The 22,529-nt window shown below is 38.0% G+C and overlaps 1 protein-coding gene across 1 annotated transcript in view; it reads left to right on the top strand.

Moving 5' to 3' along the window:
* Positions 1 to 548: 548 nt before the first annotated feature.
* Positions 549 to 22,529, top strand: part of SLC9A3 (solute carrier family 9 member A3) — a 50,339-nt gene continuing 28,358 nt past the window's right edge. The window contains exon 1 of the mRNA XM_053949416.1: positions 549 to 738. Coding sequence (XP_053805391.1) covers positions 549 to 738 — 190 coding nt within the window. The remainder of the gene's footprint in view (positions 739 to 22,529) is intronic.

Raw genomic sequence — 22,529 nt, 5'->3', positions numbered from 1 at the left:
GACATGCCCGCGGGAGCGTCCCAGCCCCGGCTCCAAGCGCAATCAGCTCCGGGCCGCTGCTGTTCTCTGCCCAGCTGCCCACGGCCACACGGACACAGCCCAGAGCCTGTGGCCGGCCCCGCGGCCGAGCGGAGCTGAGCGGAGCTGCCCGACGACCCCCGGGCGCTCTGTAAGCCAGGGCATCGCCGTCCCTGCACGGCAGCCTCTGCGGGAGCAGCGGGAGGCTCCGCCTCCGCCCGATCGGGAACAGCCTGATAAAAGCAGATGCGGGCGAGCAACGGGACCCCAGCTCGAAGCATCTGCTTGTGCACGGAGCCCCTGACCTGTCCTTTGCCATCCCGCGCAAGGCGACGCCTGGGGCAGCCGGCGCAGGGCGGGACAGGAGGGGAGACAGACCCTGCCGCCGCCGGCCGCGCGCGCCGCTGTCCCGCCGTCCTCAGCCGTCGGGCTCGTCTCTGAGAAAGGACAAGGACCTCGCCCCCAAGGACCTCCGAAGAGGCGGGATCTCTCCGGGAAGGGGAAGCAGGATTTCGTAGTGTGCCTTGAAGATGAGGCAGGTATCTGGAGTGGCGCTCCTCCTGGGGTTGATGGCTCTCCCAGCGGCGCTGGGACAGAGAAGCTCGGAAAGCCATAAGAATAGCAACCAAAGCTTTGCCATCGTCTCTTTCAAATGGGATCACGTCAAGGAGCCGTATATCATTGCACTCTGGATACTCGTGGCCAGCTTGGCCAAAATCGGTGAGTATGGAGTTACATATTAATACGTCCTCTCCCTTTCCCTTCCCCCTTGTCCTTCTCCCACCCAACATAAATGAAGAAATCTTACCATAAGTCCGCTGACCCGTTTTCAGGAGGTTTACTGTACTCTGTCCTGATTTCATAATACTGCCCTACACGGTGCTTAGCAGTATGATTTTCACCAGCCTCGAGAGGTTACCTAGTTCATTTTCACCGCCCACGACTCTGGCTTCTGCATCTGACTCCTTGTAAACCCTTTCAATTCCTTGAGACCTTGCATTCCTCTTGCTCTTAGGAAAAACCTTTTGCAAAAGTGAAACAGAAATCGGGCCTTACTGCTTACACAACATCTCTTGCACTTTATGATATGCTTTTCTCCTGGTTATGGTCGTTAGCTGTATCAGTTGGTAACATCAAAAATAACCAGTGCAAACTGCACATATGAGCTTAGCGTTCTCTGTTTTGAGGTGCATTGCTGGGTTAGTGAAAGAGCATCCTTTATAGAGAAAGGTAACACGTATTATCAGACCATCTGATGTAGCTGAAAAAAATATAAGCTTTAGAGCACCCAGAACTTTCTTCAAGAAATTGGAATAAGTGAAAAGCCAGGACTTTGCCTAACTTCAGTGTGGTTTAAATAAATTTATATGAATGGTGCAACTCTTGTGTTCTGAACTTTGTGACTTCTCCAAAAGCAATCTTGTATGAATAATACAGTTTGCTGAACGAGAAAAGTCACTGTTTAATTAGAATGTGTTTTACTTGATTGCTGCTATTACTTTCAGGCCTTTTGCCTCTGGATATCTAAAAACACATCTCCAGTTTGGCTGATACTGTAAATGCCATTTTCATTTAAAATAAATCTTTTCTATAATCAGTCTCATGTCAGAAGGTCAGCTGAAAATCCTACTGAGGACTTTTCTGAACTTGTACTGTTAATACTTATTTGCTATACCAGAATCACATTCCATAGATTTTTCATGCCACAGAGGATGAAAGATCTAAACAGGTATAGTTAGGTATATCCTGTCTAGCACATAAGAGAAGCATAGTAAGACCTGAATGGAAAATCTTGTCTCCAAACCCAAAAAAAGCATTTTAAAGAGTAGTGTGTTACAAGTTGGGGTGATATTGTACATAATTTTCCAGCAGTATTTGCATCTTAGCTTTTATTTGATTAACCATAGATATATAACTAAATACCTCTATCTGAACCTGTTTGACTACACTATGCAAATAGTTTGTCTTCAGACAGGTGCTGCATCACCTAGATTACATACGAGACAATTATGTTTTAATTGACTTTTATTGATGAATTATAGCAATTAGAAAGCTGGAGAAACCATATACAGGAAACAACTGACAACACTGAGTATCTATAAAACTGTGCTGAACAAAGTAATAAACAGGCTGCTCGTGTGAACCTTCTTTTTGAGATACTCTTCTAAGTAAGTATAGTTATTAAGGCCTTGTGCTATTTAGGCTTTGCTGTTTGGTACATGTGGCCCAGTTGTACAGTGTAATATTAGTGGTGCACAACCATATCAGTTTGTGTCTAAAGCCACTGAACCCAAGAACAGGACAGTTAAGATTGTACTGTATTTAAATTGCAATGGCCTGGATTGAGATTAGTTGAGATTAATATGAGCCATTTAACCATGAAGTCCTTGATATAAACTCATGATAAAGCACTTACTGTCATGAGCTGAGTGGTGCTCATACTGTTTTTAAATTATTTGTACTACTTTCACAGCTGCACAGAGCATGTTACTCATTAGTAGATCATACCTATCATCAGCTCCATCACTTTTCTTCCCCAAAGCTCTCAAGCTTTGTTTGTTTCTCTCTTCACATTTGTATTTTTGATGCTACACTTCTCTGGGCATAGTTTTTGAAGAAGAAATGGATAACTGCTGTATTCCCGAGAGCCTATGAATGTCTATGCTTTCCCGACCAGTCACAAATAACACACAGAAAAGCAAGAATGTACACTCACTGTTCAACACCTTCTTAATGAAATCATTAAGGTGTTCATGTAAGCGAGAAAGGGAACAAATAGCTTTTCAGCCTTCTGTCTGCCTTGGTGAGTCAAGGGTTCTGGAAAGTAGATCAGAAATCTATGAGATGATTTTGAATTGCAAAAGTCCTGTGCTGGATCAAAGAAAGTTTACATTTTCAAAAACCAGACAGAAAAGAACCGAGAAAGAAAATATAGAACATCTGTCCTTGGGTTTCTTTACCACCTGAAGCAGGTCAGTTGTAGTGGAGTGAAGGTGCTGGTTTTGCTGTGGGTTTTTCAGCAGGGAAGGAGCTGTTTTTACACATGCAAGCTCTCTTCTCCATGGCTATGTTCATGGGATTGGGAGTTATTTTTCTGATGGATGATAAACAACTGGGTCAGCAGAAAGTGTTCTAGGAATTGCAGCTGGTACCTGGGGATAAAGGTATATGAGAATACTTTGCTTTCTCTTGAATTAGAATAGCACTAGTGGTTTTGTATTTATTTGGGTTTTTGTTGTTTTGGGTTTTTTTTTTTAAGATTTGTTTTGTTTCATTTCTGTGGAAGTTCAGGGGTTTTGTAAAAAACAAGTTTCAGTTCATGATGTTATATGACTTAGGAAGCATTTTGTATTAGGAGATTTTTTCAGATTTTCTGGGGCTTGATGTTCATGTTGTGTACAAGGTATTCTGCAACATAAACTATTGTATGTTAAATTTCATAAGTATCCCAAATACATGAGGAAGTGCCTAGTGTTGGGCTTTTGGAGAAGGAAACGGCTCTTTTAGTTTTAGTTTGGTGTAGTTATTGATTAACTCTAAATATTGCTATAAATGAAACTGTGGAAAAGAGTCTTCACACAATTGGCTTTCATGCATTATAGAAATTTAAAAAATTGTGCCTTCCACAAAGCTTCTGATGCATCTTGGTCTACTGTTTAACATATTCTAACTTATTTGATTTGACCCTCTTAATCTGAAGTATTCCAACTCTTCATTCTTCCCTTCAAGTGAAACATTCTTAAGGTTCACAATGTTCTGCTTTGGCTAATGATCTTTATTTCCTCTTTTGGTAGGCTGTCTTATCACTACAGAGGAGTATCCTTGTGGGATAGGGCCAATAAACTACTTACATTTGTAAATCTAAGCCAGAAAGTCACCTTATCTACATGAAGAAGGTACATGAGGTACAGCTGAGGGCCCTCCTAGAGGACTTCAGGAGTCCACATCCTGGTATCTCAGTATCACATCCTGCAGCTCAGGCATGCACTGGTATCTCAGTGCTCCAGCTGAAATAAGCAATACCACTGAAAAAGAATAACCTCCTAATGCACACATGTATGCCTTTATAGCTACAGTCAGTACAGACATTTCCCGCTGTAGGTAAAGGATGTACCATTTTTAAGCAACATGCTTACACAATATAGGTCTGGTTTAAGATGAAAGACACTTGTATGCTGACCAGACTCTCTCATTCTTTCTAAGCTCACTTGGCCATGTGCTCTTCTTCTTCTTTATATGTCTGTCATGGATAACATCTTGGAAATAAACTTTGAATAAATAGATGCATAGAAGACACAAACAATATTTCAGCAGGAAAGTCTCTACAGAAAGAGGTAGAAACAGGTGGAAGATCAGAAAACTTTGGAAACAAATAGAAGAAGGGAAGGAATAATGAGCTCAGAAGCTAAAAATGGCTCAGAGAAGATTTTTTTTAACACTGAACATTGTATACAATTTTGTGACAGTATTTCTCAGGCCATGTCAATACAAAAAAAAAAGAAAATGTATGCTTTCTACTTGGGGGATATCTAGTACATGTTTCTATACTAGTTCAGAATCCTAGGAAACAGAAAGAGAATGTATTTATATCTTCATTGGAGATTATCTTGGGGTAATTGTAAAATTCCTTTTTGCAGATTAAATCCCTTTCTGTACTCCAATATTTTTATAACATTTTTTTCAACATTTTTTACAGAAGAATAGGTAATTGTCCCAAAGTAAAAAAAAGCCCTACAAAGCAGCCTTTCTGTCTGTCTGGCCCTCTGGATTTGCTCAGTGTATGCAGATATGCAACTGAAAGAAATGGTGGGAGAGTGACTATGAACAGGAACGAGGAAGGGTACATAGCCTTTTCATTATCTGAGTCAAACTTCTTGCCAACTGTTTTTGTTGGTATAGGTTATGCTGAGGTTTTGGGTTTTTTCCTTAGTTTCTGTGTAGTTGCGTATAAATTCTAATTCTAAAGGCTTTTATATAAGAAATTAAAAAGTGGGAGTGAAATTTCAATCCAGCTGGTAAATCTGTCCTCAGGAATGCTACAATGCTTTGGAGGAGGGAGGACGAAATTATTCAATAACAGTGAACAACCACTTAGGAGAAGGCTGGTGAAGATATTGTGTCAGATGGACTTGTTGAGTCCATCAGCTCTTGAGACCCCAGGAGGACACAAGCTGCAGAGCACGGTGCATCTCTAAACCCAGAGATATAGGTCCCAACTAACAGTGTAGTTTCTGCATGCCTGGGCTCCTTCACAATGTCTCAAACTACCCTGAGAAAGGAACTCTTTAGAGTATTTTGTTAACACAAACAATTGCTGTGGAGAATTTTAAGCATGTTAGGGATGGGCTAGAGAAGGAACTGTGAAATGCAGGTCTAACCACCCATCTAATTTAGACTCCTGGGGCAATATTTTCTTTGAAGAAATCAATAACCCTCCTTCCAAAGCAAACTGTCATAACAAAAGCCCATTTGACTCCAAAGTTTTTCCTCCTGGCACTCTAGCTACTGAAAAGTGTCAGTTACACAGAGAAAGTGATTTCGGGTATTGTTTTAATAAAATAAAAAAAATGTGAGACTAGGTCTTCTGTTGGCAATTCTTCAGTAAATGACATAGTTAGAAAAAATGTTGAAGGGTGCTTAGCAGAACTTTACTGGGTGTATTTAACTGAAAATGGAGTCAGAGATTCAAAGGTGATGATATCACCAGATCCTGCAAAGTTTAAACTACCAGCCTCATCATGATTGTAGATCTTGTTAAAGGTTTCTTTCATTAGCAAGTGATAATATGGAAAAAGTCTTTACATTGTGACTTAAGAAGTCTGGAGTTGGCTATCCTACCCATATCCTGACAAAGATAAGACGGGGGAAATGCTTCTTTTACCTTTATTGTGAAGTCAGTAGAAGCTGAAACAGGTTAGCACACTTAGAGCAGAGGCATATGCATTTTCTCCCCGGATTGTGATAGAAACACTATAAAATTGTGCTGGCAACTGTTATATATCTGCAGTGTCTTCATTTCTGTAGGATGCTATATTTCCTTTTCCAAAGTGCTGTTTAAAATACCTGTGAGCTAGGAATGTTAAGTATTGTAAAATCTCTATCATTTAAAGAATTACCTTTTGTATCTAACATTTTATAAGTTTTAGGCATCTGAAGAGAATATTTCCAAAACTGAATAATAGCTTTGCATTTCCAATGGTAGGAACAACTGTGTGAGCCATATTTTTATTAAATTTATAATCTGTGACTGCCTATTCCCACATTTTATTTCAATTTTATTCTTGTGCCTTAGTCATAATTTTCCTATACTTCCTGTCTCTCTGTAACACACATATATTTCCCCCTCCCCCTCCAAGTCTTGCAAGTCTCAAGTCTTAATTATTTAGAGCAGGGAAGAAGATATCAGGATAGTATAATTTGACAAGATTCAGATTACATGCCCTGGCAAATAGCAAATGTACAATGGCAACTTGTGTGAATTACATAAGAAAACAATGGCATTTTGAGAATGGCCCTGAATTGAATGCAGCTCAGGCATGCATACCTAAGGAAGGATCTCTGCCATCAATTACTTTCAGGCACCTGTGTGCAAAGTGCTCAGCCTTCTCTGCAGAACAATGGAATCCTTTTAATACTGTAGTTTTAGGATTGTTGAAACCATTGATTTACTGTCTTCAGAGCTCAAGCCACTTATTACCAAGAGCGATCTACAAACCCCCGAAGTGACTGTAAATCTCTTATGTGGTAATGCAGCAGACCACAGCCCCACAAGAAATAAGACCAAGCAGCAAATCCTTCTAGACGTACAGAGGTACTTCAAGTGAAAGGCTCTGAGGTCCCCCTTTGTTTTTTTGTGGACCTTTGTGTGTTAGAGATGTTTAGCAGGGAAGCTGGTACTTTAAATCCTGAATTATTACTTTGTTTGACACGTACAACCAGAAGCCTGACAAAAATCAGTAGTTTTACTACAAGTTGCTTTAAGAAATGTTTGGAATCCAACTAAAAGAGTTTTTCCCCGCTATTTACCAGAGTTTTAATGGCTCTGAATTAAAGGGCTAGTGGATTACTTAATTCTTCTGTATCTTTTGTATGGCTTGCTCTATTCCAAGATGGAATGTTGAGTCCAAAGTCATAGAAGAATATTTCTTATCTGAGTATTCTTTTTTCTTTCAGGAAAATGTCTCTGATTTTTCTCTTCTCTGCAGCAGTGACGTTAGACTAATGGCCTGAAGAACTAGAGTCTCTAATTGTTATTCAGTTTGTTGTCAAGTGGCAACCGTTTAAAAACGAGAGACCTTTAAAACGGTCTTGGTAAACAACAGAGCATGGTGGTTTGACTGTGTTGCAATACTTTGTTTCCTTTTGTAAAGCAATTTGGAGTATTTACCCCTGTGGAAGGAGTGACTTGATACCCAGTTGGCTGCTATGTAAAGCACTGTAAAGTCATAAATACTGAAACTACAGGCTGACAAGGAAGAGCTGATCAAGATGGAATGCAAGACATCAAGTGGAAACACTTTTAATTAAGGCACGAATATTTAATGTTCAGTCATGGAGGAAGAAAACTGAAAGGTATTCTGAAAGGCCTCTACAATAACAGGTGTTTTAAGCAGTTGGATCTGGAGAGTTTTCTCCTTCTATTAAATGAAAATAGAAGCAGTAATTCAGGATTCATTAAAATGTGCCTAGGAGAGAAGTTCTGCTTTTATCTATTGAAAGAAAAAATGCCTTAGTTTTTGCCAAAGTCAAATATAAAATAGCAGTAGTCACACACCAGGGAAGGAAATCTCAGTGTAAATTGTAGATTGGTTTTCAAAAACATGTCGCTATGATTATTTCTGCTTCAATTACAATTTTTTAAAAATGGGGTGGGGGCGGGGGGGATAGTTTGAACTAGTATCTTTATGGATTCAGCCAATTTCAAAAGTTAAGCTTTGAGGAAAATATTAAGAAACCAGTAAAGGTCTTGAGACAGATTTCACAATGAAAATCTCCCAGGTGCAAATAGATTGTAAACTGATGGAGAGACTTGCTAGCTGCTTTATTAAAATTAATATTTTATCATTGATTTGGTGATATAATAATATTCCAGTGACTAGGAATATTTATATATATACCAGTTTTATATATATATATATATATATATATATATATATATATATATAGTGACTAGGAATATATTTATATAATATACCAGTTAGTATAAGATAGCTTTATGTTAATATTATGTTAATATTGATACATTAACAGTTGTACTGGAGGTACAGTTGTTATGTGATCATACATAAAACTAAATATAGGTATAGTTTGGAGATGCTACAATGCTACTCCAGTGAAATACCAAACTGGTGAATATCTAGATGTAAATTTTCAGACCTTGGCAGCTTAGATATATGCTTAGGAAATTCAGTTAATAAATGCTACTTAGTGGTTTAAGTGGTTAAAATACTCATTCCAGAATGACTGAAGCAGTCTCTGAATGCTTGCTCTTTTGTCTATGCACAGTCTAGAGTTTGAAGTGCTCTAAGACCTGGTTTGAATTAAATATCCAGATTTTCTGTTGAAATAATTCTAACTCTAAGCTATTCCATCCTATTTAGTTCTGGGAATGAATTTGGGACAGTAGTGAACTGGGGAAAACCGTTGGATACTGGGTCTCCTATAGAGTTCACAGAATCATAAAATAATAGTGTTACAGGCTTGTTGAAGTTGGAAGGTGCAGTATCTGGTCCTATGCTCCAGCTCACCTAGGGTGACCTACAGCTCATTGCCACGATCATGTCCAGACAACTTTTGATTATTTTCAAAGATGGAGACTCCACAACCCTTCTGGGCAGCCTTTGCCAGTGTTTGGACACCCTCACACCTCTGCCAAGTTGCTCTGCAGCTGGGTGGCCCCCTACATATACTGGTGTCCGGGGATGTTCCTCATCAGTTGCAGGACTCTGTGCTTCTCTTTGCCCAACTTTACGAGGTTCCTGTCAGCTCATTTCTCCAGCCTGTCAAGATCCCTATGCATAGCAGCCCCGACCGTCTGGCCTATCAGCCACTCCTCCAAATTTGTGTCATCAGCCAAATTGCTGATGCTACTCTCTGCCCCATCATTCAGACCATTAATGAAGATGTTAAACAGGACTGGAGTCAGTACAGAGCCCGCGGGGTTCACCTCTAGTTGCCAGCCTCCGACTATACTTTGCACCACTGATCACCACCCGCAAGGTCTGTCCATTCACCCAGTTTTCAATCCACCCACAGCAGCCCATCCAGCCCCTACAGCAACAGCCTGAGGCTGTTCTGAGAGGCACGGTCAAAGGCCTTATTGACGGCTCATTAGAAACTCGTCAGACACTGCTCTCCCCTCATCTTCCACGTGCATCACTTTATTGTTATCATGTTAGTCAAGCACTTTCATGTAGTGAACCCTGCTGACTTCTCCTGAGAAATTTCTTGTCCCTCATAAGTCTGTTTACCGAATTAGATGCTCCTGCGGTTAGATCTGCAGAACCTTGGATTAGCAGTGGTCATACATAGGTGGACCTTTATCTACATCTTACCTGGTCAAAGAAAGCAACATTTTTGTATACAGTTGGTACACTTTGGTTAGCTGGTACAAAATTGCACACTACAGAGAATAGAAGAATACAAGGTGGTCATATAGAGGCCACATGGTCATGCCATCATGAATTATAGAAATGACAAAGTACCAGCATAGTTTATCTCTCCTCTAAGCTAGGTACTCTCATCAGAGTGGCTTCAATTTTCTGTTATGAATGGCTTTCACTCATATGTCGCTCACCCTTCTGCCTTCTCTTAGTGATACAGTGTGAGTTTCATCTCTTATTTTAGCCAAAGCTTTCTCCAGGATGAACTGATATTCTAATGAATAGTATTACTTGATGGGAACATGCAGTTGAGATCTGTTAACTGGTAGTACCAAGCTCAAGCAGAAGCTAAATGAGTCAGCAGGGACATGTGTAAACTCGGAGGTGGTGTTTGTAGCGTACCCTGTTTCCTACAAATCTGTCTCCCGCACATAAACTGTACGCCTGTACAAAGCAGACCTGTGTGGTTCTGCTCTGTACTATGCAGCTATTACTTCTGTGTCTTTCACTTGCAGCCCTGGCACTTTGCAACCTCATCTCAGTTTGTCCATTTTTAACGGGCTTTCCTCATGAAGACTGCCTTTGTCCTTATAAAAAAAAGAACACTAAATGATGGCCATAATGGTCTTCTATTCCTTCCCAAAATTATACTCATTTAGCTAACTTCATTTACTTCACAAAAAACTGTGTAAACTCTGACTCTGGGTAGGATGACATTTCAACTATTCGACTGGTATTTTGTCTAGAAACATTACTGAATTGTAGATAAAGATATTTTGAACTCATTTACTTGGTCAGATCAGCTGCTGTGGATGATCATTAGTGGAGGATAGTGTAATTTCTTTTCTAAGTACAACTACTGCTTAAATGCTGCGTTTATTCTCATGTTTCTCCATTGTTTCTCTTGGTACCATAGAAGCCATGCAGAAAAGAAATCACAAATAACTTTATAGGCAAAAAACTATTTGAACTTGTGTGCACAATCTTTCTGGTATAATGAGCTGAGAAAGATAGTCTACATCTAAAAAAATGGACACTTTTGAACTGAGCAGTGTCCTGATCAAGAATGAAAAAAGTATGATAAGAGGTATGAGAAGAAGGGCAGAATGGAAGCTACAGATGAGGGTGTTATTACATAAGCATTGGAAACATTAGAATTTTATTGTGAAAGAACAAGAAAAAGAGCAGAAAGAATCTCCATATTTACATTAAAAATGTAACAAACACATAAATGTATTAATTAATTTCTCAATTTCTGTTACTTTATTATCACAAAGATAAGCATTTGACTGTCATTAAAGGTTTTTTGTTAAAATATTTTGTATTCATTGAAAGGACTTTGTCATAAACTACTGCCTGACAGATTTTATCAAGATGTCTGTTAATCATGTCTTATCATGAGTTAGCAATGTAAGATTTTTGGGACTTTGCTCTGTAGAGCTTTGAGAGGATTGCTTTTGCTCTTGGGCAATCTGACCTCAGGAGGACTCATCATGAGTCCTGAGGCCAGATCTCCATGTTATCCTGTGGAGTACAGTGTATTTGCTGTACAGGCAGCATTTCTTAGAGAAGATGAATAGGCATCAACTCACTGAGCATCAATTTTTTCAGCTCACTGTCATGCTAAGTATTCTTTCAATTGAGGCAGCCACCCTTCTACCTGCTTCCAGAAATTCTATAAATCTTCTGGGTTATTTGAAGCTGGATCTGCCAATTGCCGCATGGAGCAAAGTCTTATGATTCAAGGCAAGAATAAAAGATAGGTTAGTAGCTCGCTCAGGCTAGATATCTAAATGGTTGTGTAGCATCTGTAACAGAGACTGAATTTTTACCAGTGAAAACTTACATTACGTAAGCAGTAGAAGTGCCTGGAAAAGGAAGGCGGGTTTTGTTAATTTCTCCATGACAAAATTTAGGAAAAAAGTCAACACTCCTCGAAAATTTTTGTTAGCATAACAAGTTCAGAAAATTCTTTTTTTTTTTTTCCAGTATGATAGATACAGCACCAAAGTCAGTGAAAAGTAAAATTTTGTAATTCACCTTCCCCCTCCTCTGCTCAAGTTAATTCAATCAATTTTCAGACATTCTCTGATCTGAGGGTGAGATTATTACAATTTACATGAGCTTAAAAAAAAGGACTGTCACATTTACCATGGACTTAAGGAGAGCAGCAATTCTTTAGTACACAATACATTAATCTTATTTGAACCTTAGGTTCCCTAGCCTTTCAGTAAACAGAATAATATCTTGTTTTCACATCTTCAATATTTGTACTAAAGAAAATGATAATTAAGACATAAGCTAAATTTTTTTTTGAACAAAAATTATTACTTTCGGGAATCTTAATTCTTTAGCCTTTCTTAAGGAATACAGCACAGCTGACCTTACCAAAGACCATAATTTTTAAGGCATGTTCACTTGAATAATGCTGTTTGGTGTTTGAAAGTATGAGGATGTAAAAACAGCAGGAGGAAGTATGAAGTTTCCTTCTGTTTATTGTGATTTATGAGTAAAGATTAAAAGCAATCCAAGATAAATCTGCCATTGCAAGTGGAAATTCAGCTTTTATGTGGGTACTGAAGGGCTTGTGTCAGGAAAGACGTATGCAAATGTAAAGGAGAATGGTCTTACATTTTCCTCTTGCTGCCTGGTCTAGCTTGTGTTGTCTGTTGCATTTTGGAGGACCCCAATGTGTTGAAAGCCAGTAGAATCCTGTTGATATGCCCTCATGTGATAAATGTTTTCTGATTATAGGGAGATGAAGAAGTACCACTGCCAATGGTAGGGTTTCTGCTGTAGTGCCTAAAACACAGAATCCTAGATCCAGCCAGGGCAGGATTAATTTTTGCAGTAGCCAGGAGGGGCATGGCTAGGAGGTGATTCTGTACCCTTTAAGTAATTTTCTGGGGAGGATGGGAGGGTTCCCACTCTGGGTTGGGTTGTGAGGCAGTGGGGGGTCAGGGTATTGCCAGGGGTTTTCTGAGGGGTGGACAATAACGTGTGAATCGGTCACCTTTTTTCTTTTACTGCTCTGGCATTGGTATTGCTCCTTGATTTATTTTATTGTTGCTTCCTGGGCTGCATTAATAGCAACATGGCCAGCAGGTCAAAGTGGGATGATTCTCCCTCTGCTATGCCCTGGTGAGAGCAGCTGTGTCCAGCTCTGGGGTCCTCAGCACAGGAAGGAAAGGGGCCTGTTGGAGCAGGTCCTGAGGAAGCCACCCAGATGACCAGAAGGTGGGAGCACCTCTCCTATTAAGACAAGATGAGAACTTGTTGTCTTTCAGTATACTTAAAGGGCACCTAAAACAAAGACTAGGGCAGACTTTTTAGCGGGGCCTGCTGGGATAGAACTAGGACAAATGGTTGTTAACTAAAAGATTCAGGTTACATAGAAAGAAGAAATTTTTTATGACGAGGGTGGTGAAACACTGGAGCAGATTACCCAGAGAGATGACAGATGCTCAGTCTCTGGAAATATTCAAAGCCAGGTAGGATGGGTCTTTGAGCAACCTGGTCTAGTTGAAGGTGTCCCTGCTTGTTGCAGGGGGATTGGAGTAGACGACCTTCAAAGGTCTCTTCAAATTGTAACAACTTTAGGATTCAACTGAAGTTTAATTCTTATATATGTGGTAATAAAAGTAAAAAAGAGGCACTACTGTGAATAGTTTAGTAATATTTGTTTCATACTGAATTCTTACCGCTCCCAAAATTTAATTTCTGCACAGATATTTTTAGGAATATATGCAAAATCTTTGCCATGTTGGAAGGGTTCTAACTATATGAAGCACATTATTTTACAATGAAAAGAACCCTGTGTTGATATGACTTTGTACTATATATCACACAACAGAATCATGCTTAGTCTATGTATGTGGCATTCTGGGATTTTTTTACTTAGGAAGGGATTTGTGTCTGGTTTCTACCTTCCTTTTTTCTTGTAATAAACAGTCATCTTAAGTACCCAAAATATTTGAGTTGTGAGCTGGCCTTCAAATACAGTTGTTTTGTTCCCTTCCTTTTTATTTCTCCACTGTGGAAAGTAATATTAAACTAATCTCCTTTTGAACTTCTCTTTGCACACTATCTTTTCTCATTTTGCCTGTGCATGCATTAAAAAACACAAATGCATGGCTGAAAAAACCAGCCATCTTGCCACCTTCCTAGTGCCTTTCAAAACATCAAAGCTATTTTCCATGTACTACATTTTGCAGTATAAGGACTGTAATTAAATTACAGTTCTTCCTGCTGCTACCATTGTGTACATCACCTCTCAAATGAGATAATGAAGGTATGAGAGTTGATATGCTACTTAACTGGAGAAGCTGTAGGGACAAAAATCAAAAGTCAAGAGCTAAAGCACATTGAATGATAGCAGTATCTCAGAGCCATTTGCAGGATAAAATTAGAGTGGCATAAACTAAAATGCATCTTGCCCTTAAGTCCAAGGGAACATAAATCACATATCTGTATTTCTGAGCAAATTTGCTTTCTTATGGGCAGGAATGAGTGCATTCAGTAACAAAGCATGTCACATTTTTTGTTGTCTGTTGCTAGAAACTTACAGGCTGATTGGTGAAAATGGTGTTTTCTTAATAGACAGAGTACTGTGTAACTATTGTAACATGAGAATTGTTGCCTCTTTCTTTCCCACGAATCAGCTTGCTCAGTTCTTTACCATATTCTTTCTGACTAGCACTACTAATGTTAAAAGAGCTAGTTTGTCATGAAATAAATGCTATAATATATTGTCCATAATAGTATATGGAGAAAGAGGTGACATGTTATGTCTAAAACATTCTTAAAGACAGAAGTTTTTACTTGCTTCTCCATTTTCTGACAAACCTCTGGGATCATAAACCATTCACTGATATGTTTCCAAAGCCCTAAAAAATTACAGAATTGTGGAATCATAGAATGGTTTGGGTGGGAAGGGACCTTAAAGATAATTCTGTCCCAACTCTTCTGCGTGGGCAAACATATCTTCCCGTAGACCAGGTTACCCACAGCTGCATCCAGCCTGGTCTTGAACATCTTTAGGGATCAGGAGTCTACAACCTCTCTGGAAACCTGTTCCAGTGCCTCACCACCCTTACAGCAAAGAATTTCTTCCTAGTATCTACCCTCCTTCAGCTTAAGGCCATTTTCCCCTTGTCCTTTCACTATGTGTCCATAGGAAAAGTTCCTCTCCAGCCTTCTTGCAGTCCCGCTTTAGCTACTGTAAGGTTGCTATAAGGTCTTCCTGGAGCCTTCTCTTATCCAGGCTGAACAACTCCAACTCTCTCATTCTGTCTTCATAGCAGAAGTGCTCCAGTCCTGTGATCAACTTAGTTGCCTCCTCTGAACCTGTTACAACAGGTCCATGCCTTTCTTCTGGGCACCTTACAGCTGGATGCAGAACTCCGGGTGAGGTCTCACCAGAGCAGAGTGGAGGAGCAGAATGTCCTCCCTTGCCCTGCTGCCCATGCTGCTTTGGATGCAACCTGGGATACAAGCAGATTTCTAGACTGTGAGCACACACTGCTGAATTGTGTTGAGCATGGGAAGAGACTTCATCTGTTGTCATTCTGGACACCTTATGTCAAGATGGAGTGTTTATCTTAAAAGTATTTCTAACTTTCTGGTTAAAAATCTCACCTAGAAAATCTGAGATTATCAAATTTCTGGCACATATAAACAATATATTTGAGTCTCTGAAATTATGTACAAGAGTTGTAGTCCACCATGAAACTCTTCTCTTATCAAGCTGCTGGAGACTCTTCTCCAACATATCACTGGCAAAACTTTGAAGCTTTTCAGGGGGTGCAGTAGTAGCTACTTGACATGTGTGTGTTTGCTTGGTTGTTTTTGTTGTTTTTTTTTTGTCTGTGGGCATCACTAGTGAATTTGAATACCGTAATGCTTATTTAATTTACTGCTGTAATCAGGAATACTTCCACTGTAATTCCACTCTATTCCACTTTTATTAATTAAAATCTTACCAGGGTGGAATGCAAGGGGCAGGAAGCAAGCCAGTCTGCCAGTGCCTGAAAAAAAGTACTTTCCTACCCCATGACTTGCAGCAGCCTTCATAACTATTTGCCCTAGCCCTTAGGGTTTAATTATGTCCCTCATGCCCTTCCTAGCTGCAACAATCCTTACTAAGCCTTGCTGGAAGCAGTACAGGGGAGAAAGAGAAAGTCGCTACTATATAAGGATGTTTTCAGAGTTTCAGCCTACTATTAGTATTCATTAAATTATTTCTTCCTCATCTTCTTTTTCTTCATTTACTGTAGACCTCAACCAGGGAGAACTGATTCTGGTTTTTATTCAGGCTTTGGTAATTCCTTACATAATTTATCATACAACAGAACAACTGCTTCCTATATTACTAGTAACCCATTTCCATGAAGTTTTTTATCTGTATGAACAGATGCCAAAACTTTCCCATGAGGATGTTTTAGTTTCAATTAATTTATCATATAAAAATGAAGGTTGAAAGGAAAAAAAATTAAAATTCATAGCGAGAAACTCAGTTCTTGGCATTTCTTTATTTAACCCATATTACTAGAAAATAGTTTGGTATTTTAAAACTAAAAAAATGCTTACACTGCTGTAAATAACTTTCAGTGAATCTTTGAAGACAATTTTAAAGCTGGAGCAGTTGCAATATACTGCAACTTAATTATAATAGCTTTACATAGCAAGTGAAGCAGTTTTATGATTCTTTTACTGTCCTGTTTTATATCCTTTACTATATTTCAAGGTGTTTCTAATGTGTACTTTGCTCTCATTTTGAAATATTATTTTTGACTGTTCCCATTTTTCTTTCAGTACTGTTCAGTTCCATAAGGGCCAAATGCTACCACACTTGCAGTGCAGTGGGACTGCCCCTTCAAAAAAGAACTATTTAGCATAATTATGATAAACTGTGCCTGACTGTTTAAACTTCATTATGTTCTAAGTGCTTATAGAGGTAATAGTTGCTTACTCATACACTTCTTTGAGTCTGGCTTGAGGCTATCTTATATGTTATGACCTATCAGCTGAAACCTTGACCTGTATGTTGGTTGCATTTTTAATTGCTAACATATTTTGTTAATTGTTCACCTACAGAAAACAGCTACCTAAAATTTCCTCCTTAATGAGCTCATTACAATGCTGTACACTTTGTAAATGGTGACCATTACATGTGTGACAAATAAAGAGAGCTTTCTTGAGCTGGATTAAACCAAACTCAAACCAGTACCTCCATATGAAGGACTTTTGTGCCTTGCTTAGGAAAAATATGTCCAAGATTAAGTATAAATCATATTAATAAGCATGCTCACGTAATATATTTTAAGGCAGTACCAAGATCCAATACTAAAAGTGGCTTTTACGTCTTGTTGTACAATACATGTATATTACATCTCTGAGTTTCTTCAGATATAAAATAACTCCAAGTTTTTTTCAATAAATCATTTTTTTCTAGATCGGGTAAAAGCATAAGGTTCTGATTAATAAAATAATTTCATGTCTGTCTAAGGATTATTGATAGAAGAAATCCTTAAAATGTGTTTTCTTAAGAGATTTTTGCCTGTTGTATATATACAATTCCAAATGGCAACATCAATTCACAACACTTGTTTTGTTGTTGCAAGGTCCACAGAACAAAATCCAAAGGACTATAAAATATGCTATCAGTCCCCTGAGCAGGAAAAATATCTGAGCACACTTTGTTGATAAAGATTAGAAAGGCAAATATAGAATAATAATGATCAGCTTCAGTTCTGACTAGTCTGCCCAAACATTTCCTGGACAAACTAGAAATGCAGTTCCCTAATGCTTTGAATCCTTTCTTCAACTGAACCACTCTTAGAACACAATGGAAATTTTTCCTTTAATTTAAGCCTAAATTCATCTGCAGATAAGACAGAGTAAAATAGTTTCTGTGTGGATAAAGAAAAGATGAGATAAAAGTATGGAACTATAAGAGGATTATTTTTCAGCCACAGGAAGTCACTAGAGTTTAGGTTTTGGACAGGTGTTATGCAGGGCTTTGGTTTTGCTCTTTTTTTGATTTACCACTAAACAGATGTGGGCCTTCCTGCTGAAGGTTTCTGATGACACATTTCTGCAGGCATTATCAGTATTCATGTAGATCTGGCTATTGTACAAGGAAAAATATATAATCCTGAGTACAAGGGGAAGGGTTGTAATACAGTAATACTAAGGGCAGTTTCACTCAGATGCCATGACAGGAATTGGCATGAGAATGGGAAGGCGAAGAGAGGTACACCTGTACAAAGTGAATACAGGGTGACTGTGAGCCACCAGTGTGATAAAGAATCCAGGATGTAGCTGAACTATAGATTGTGATAGGAAATTATTAATGCTGTTGGACCTGCTTCTACTATGACTCATGCAGAATGCAATCTGTATTTCTGATGGCTCTGAATCCACAAAGGTGATCTCAGGTTGAAATAGACAGAGTTGAAGACTGAAAAGAAGTAGTTTACTTTCAAAAACCAGAGACAAGCAGCAAAAAGTATGTTTTTCTGTCTGCTTATATAATAGAAAATTAAGGAATTATTATTAGGGCAAACCAGCCATTTAAGGAAATTGGTGTCACTTCCACAAAAGAAAATGGACATAAAATATCTGTGAATGAGTTCAGGCTAGAAATCAGAATGAAGTCTCTAACTGTGATGAGGGCTGGTGGTGTACCTTCACATATTATTGCTGGAGCAATAATCCTCTGAGATGAGGATCATTAAATATGATGGTGGGATAATTAAGGTCTGGATAAACAGCCAAATAGCCCTTCTAGTATTTATGGTTCTTGATGAGAATTCCCAGATACTCTGTGCAGGCTACATAAGCAGCTGTAATTAGTTGAAAGGTGTGCCTATGGCCATGCAGGCAAGAAATGCTGTGTTTGCTGAAGTAGGAAACTCAGGAAGTCAAGTCATGAAAGACATGTTAACAAAGAGACCCAGTACAACTGAGGTCTGTGCACAGAAGGATGCAAAACTGGTGCATCTGTGAAAATAATAAAAATTACAAGGATAGAGCAGAAAATGGAAGACCTGAGAGTATAAAGAAATCAAGTATAGCATGTGCAGGAAGTTTATTGGGGAACTAGTAGGTGGGCATGACTGTTGAGAAGTAAAGGGAGCCATAATAAAAGATAGGAGAATTATAAACAAGTAAAGCTTCTTAAACAGGAAATGGCATCAAAAACCTTTTCTTAGTAAAGAGTGGAGTAAGTAAATATTAGACTTATCAGCAAAACTTCTGGATAAATTTGAGATTAAAGTGGTAGTATAAATAAATTTGCCCAATAAACAGAAGAGAAAGTAACTGTAGCATTGAAGAGAGCTAATAAAAACTGCCAACTTGATTAAAAATTAAACCAAAACCGGTCATTATTGTTAAGCAATTTTCTAAACCGTTGCAATGGGGAAGTTTGCTAAGGGTTTTGTGCTGTCCATTTTATAAGAAAAAAATCACTGTTAGACTGGATGAGGTGATGTGCAGACTGGGACTGACATACACTGCCCTCAGTATCATGAGAGGACCACAGCACACACCAGAGGAAGCCAGTTAAACTCAGTGATTATATGAGACCCTTGGTAAACCAAGAGTGAGAAGTAATTTTAAAACAGTGACTGCTTAGCTGCTTTTTAGATGTCAGGGCTCCTACTTAAACAGTTTAATGGGAAACAATCTCCAAACAATCTAATCTAATCTAATCTAATCTAATCTAATCTAATCTAATCTATATTAGTCTGTTAAAGGACTTTGCAGACTAAAAAAAACAAACATAGAAAATACACAATTGTCTCTGTCGCAGCATCTACACACAGTTCCTACACCATGAATGCTGCAATCTCATGCAGGGGTGTGTATTGGCTGTATGTAGTTCTACAGCACTGCTGCTTCTTTCTTGGTATGGCAGATGTAGCTGGTCAGACTGAGCTGTGACCCACTATGTGGCTGCAACTAAAGTGTGGGGCTATGGAGCAAGAGCGTACCCAGGGATCCATGCCTTTTAGGCATGGGAGAAGCAAAATTATCCTTTCTTGAAAATGTATGCTCTATATTATGTTTTAGAGGGTTTGGCCATGTCTTATTCAGGTAAACCAACATAATAGCAATGGACCAGGGCTTTCCAGAGTCTTTTGAACTACATTACTGACCAGCTACAGTTGATACAATTTAGGTCACAAACCAGTATTTGACTATACTTTCAGCTATTATGCAGGCAAGATAATGCAGATTTTTCTCCAGGTATGCTATAGGAATTTTTTGTGTGTGTGTATTAAATAATAACATGTATCTGCAGAAGGCACTATTGAAAAAATTGCAAAAATGGTAGAACTTAACAGTTTTTTAATTGATGCTTTATAATGCTAAGGAGAATGTGAACAGGTAGATAAGATAAGATACAAAAATTTCATGCTTGCCGGTCAGTGCCCAACTACTGGAAAATATTTAGAGGAGAGTTGGGCAGAATATTCTTCTGCGTAATTTATTATGTCTTCTCTTAAAAAGTTTCTTGTGCTATTAAAAAAATCTGATTGTGTGCTGTCTTGGAGATACTGTTATTTGCATCACTGAAAAGTAAAGAAGCTCAAAGGAGCTTGCAGTGTTTTGCTCTCAATTTGGTCAATGGCAAGGGTTTTCACCAGCTAGAGAGAATAAAGTCTTGGACCTCCAATTAGAAGCACCCACGGCTTGGTGAAGTATGATAACTTCAACTTTATAAGTGAAAATAAAGAGTCAGAACTGGAAAACAGACTAATAAGGGAGTGTCAGTGTGTGTTTGAACAACTAGTGAAAATGCATATGGGAGACATCATGCCTGCCACTGATCCTGATAAGAGGAGCATAGAAATATTTGCAGATTCATATCTATGCTTTCACAGAAACTATGGAAATGATAGGCACATCATATTTTAATTTTCTAAATTATTTTATGTGTCCTTGGATTTTATCCAAAGATACATGGGAAAAAATCAGCAGAGAATTATCATCATTATTATAGGTAAATTCTTGATTTCTCTGCATGACACATTGTGTACTGTGCACGTGTGCAGTATGTTTTGTGATTGGTGATAATAGCTGCAAAAATTATTTTACTGTTTTCAGAGACTTGATTTTACACTATCAAAGTTAATGTAAATGTAATTATTCATTTGAAATAGTGTTGAAATGACTGCATAAATCCTGAAATTTAGCAGTATTTTAAATAGGTAGTTTCAGATTTTTGTTTTTGCTGTGCTGTATTTTCAAAAGGTTGTAAATCTATCTTGAATTTTTCATTTCAGCTGAAAATAATGCAAAAAAAATCTAGATCTAAGCTATTAAATTATTTTCTTTGATATGAAAAAATCACTATTGATTAAAAATAGGTTTTGTTAGAGATAATTAAAAAATAAGTGGAAACCCTACTTCAGAAATTTTTTTAGGTGTCTACAAATATTACAACTTGTAGATGAATTGTACAGTATCTCTTCTTTATTATTTTTAAATTAATTTTTCCTTTCTTTTAACCAGTCTTCCTGACTTAATTTCTTTGAGTAAGTGAGAAAAAGCTTATTCTGTTGAATCACATCTTCCAAACCAGTCAGAGATGGCATTAGAAAGCAAGAGATACTTCATTGAATGCTGTAAATTCCACAGAAAGATTTAATCTAAGTTACTGCATTTATAAAAGGCCATCAATCCCAATTTACTTCTTAAAGTATGTTTCATTCTTTGAGTCAAAATAAAGTGTTTCCAGCCACCACATCATAGATTGCTAATTTGTTTTGTCTTGCTCATCAGATAGTTTAAATACCACAGGCCCTTTCCCTAGATCTCAAAGGAAGCACCTGAAAAAAATCACAGGATGTTTATACTGTGCAACTGTTTCTTAATTTGTAGAAAGCTTCTAATTTGGTGTTGCTCAGCTTGAATTTAAACACACTTTACCCTGTAGCCAGTCCAACCCACTTTCAAACCAGGTATAGCATGTACTAGAAGGGAGACAGATGTTTAACTTTTTCTTTAATATTGTATCTAGACTTAGGTAGAAGAATTCCAAATGCTAAATGTTAAATGTAAAAATTTATAGATCACAAAATTGCCCTGTGCACAGTTATTTCTTCCATGCCATGAACTATCTACAGGTCTTCTTCCTTTTAGACTTTTCCTCTCCTCATTAAAATATATTAATGTATTTTTCTTTATTAACAGAGGTGAAAGTAGACAATTTCATTTCTGGGTCTGTAACAGAGTAATTTATCTGAGTAGCACTGCATGATATCCTCCTTCCTGATAGTTGAAATTTCTTTCACATCAGAATCAAACTAAACTCTTTGTCCATTAGGAGTTTACAAACCTTGCTGGACTGTATTTTGCTCCTCAGTCAGGTGAAACACTCATGCTACATTTAGGTGTAATTAAATCTTCCAGTTACACTTTGTCATGGAGACACAACTAATTTTGTGGGATAGTTTTTGGATCTCTTTTAGACAAGTAAAGACAAATTTTATGGAAGTGCTATCATTGTGTGAGTTTGTAATACTCTCAGAACATATCAGAGACATTGCTTCAGAATAATGAATTACAAAAATAAACATTAAGGATTGAATTTGGAAGTAACCTATCTCTATCAAATTCCACAAATGTAATAACTACTCATAATGTACAATCTTGATTAAATATATTTTATACACATAGCCAGAAAAAAAAAATCAATCTGTGTAGGTGCAAATATGAGCTCAAACATTAATCTAAGTTCCAATTGCATTTCAGTCCAAAGCTATTTTATTCAATTTCATCAGCTGTGGTATTTTCCTTTTACTTATTTCTATGCTTATAGACATATTTCTGTTAATCATATAGCATGCTTTCTGCCTGAAGAGTTAGCTAGGCAGTTATCTTAAAACAAATACGGTC

The sequence above is a fragment of the Vidua chalybeata genome, chromosome 1 (assembly GCF_026979565.1).
Source record: "Vidua chalybeata isolate OUT-0048 chromosome 1, bVidCha1 merged haplotype, whole genome shotgun sequence".
NCBI lineage: Eukaryota > Metazoa > Chordata > Aves > Passeriformes > Viduidae > Vidua > Vidua chalybeata.
The sequence above is the reverse complement of the archived record's forward strand: the minus strand, read 5'-3'. Positions and strand labels throughout refer to the sequence as shown.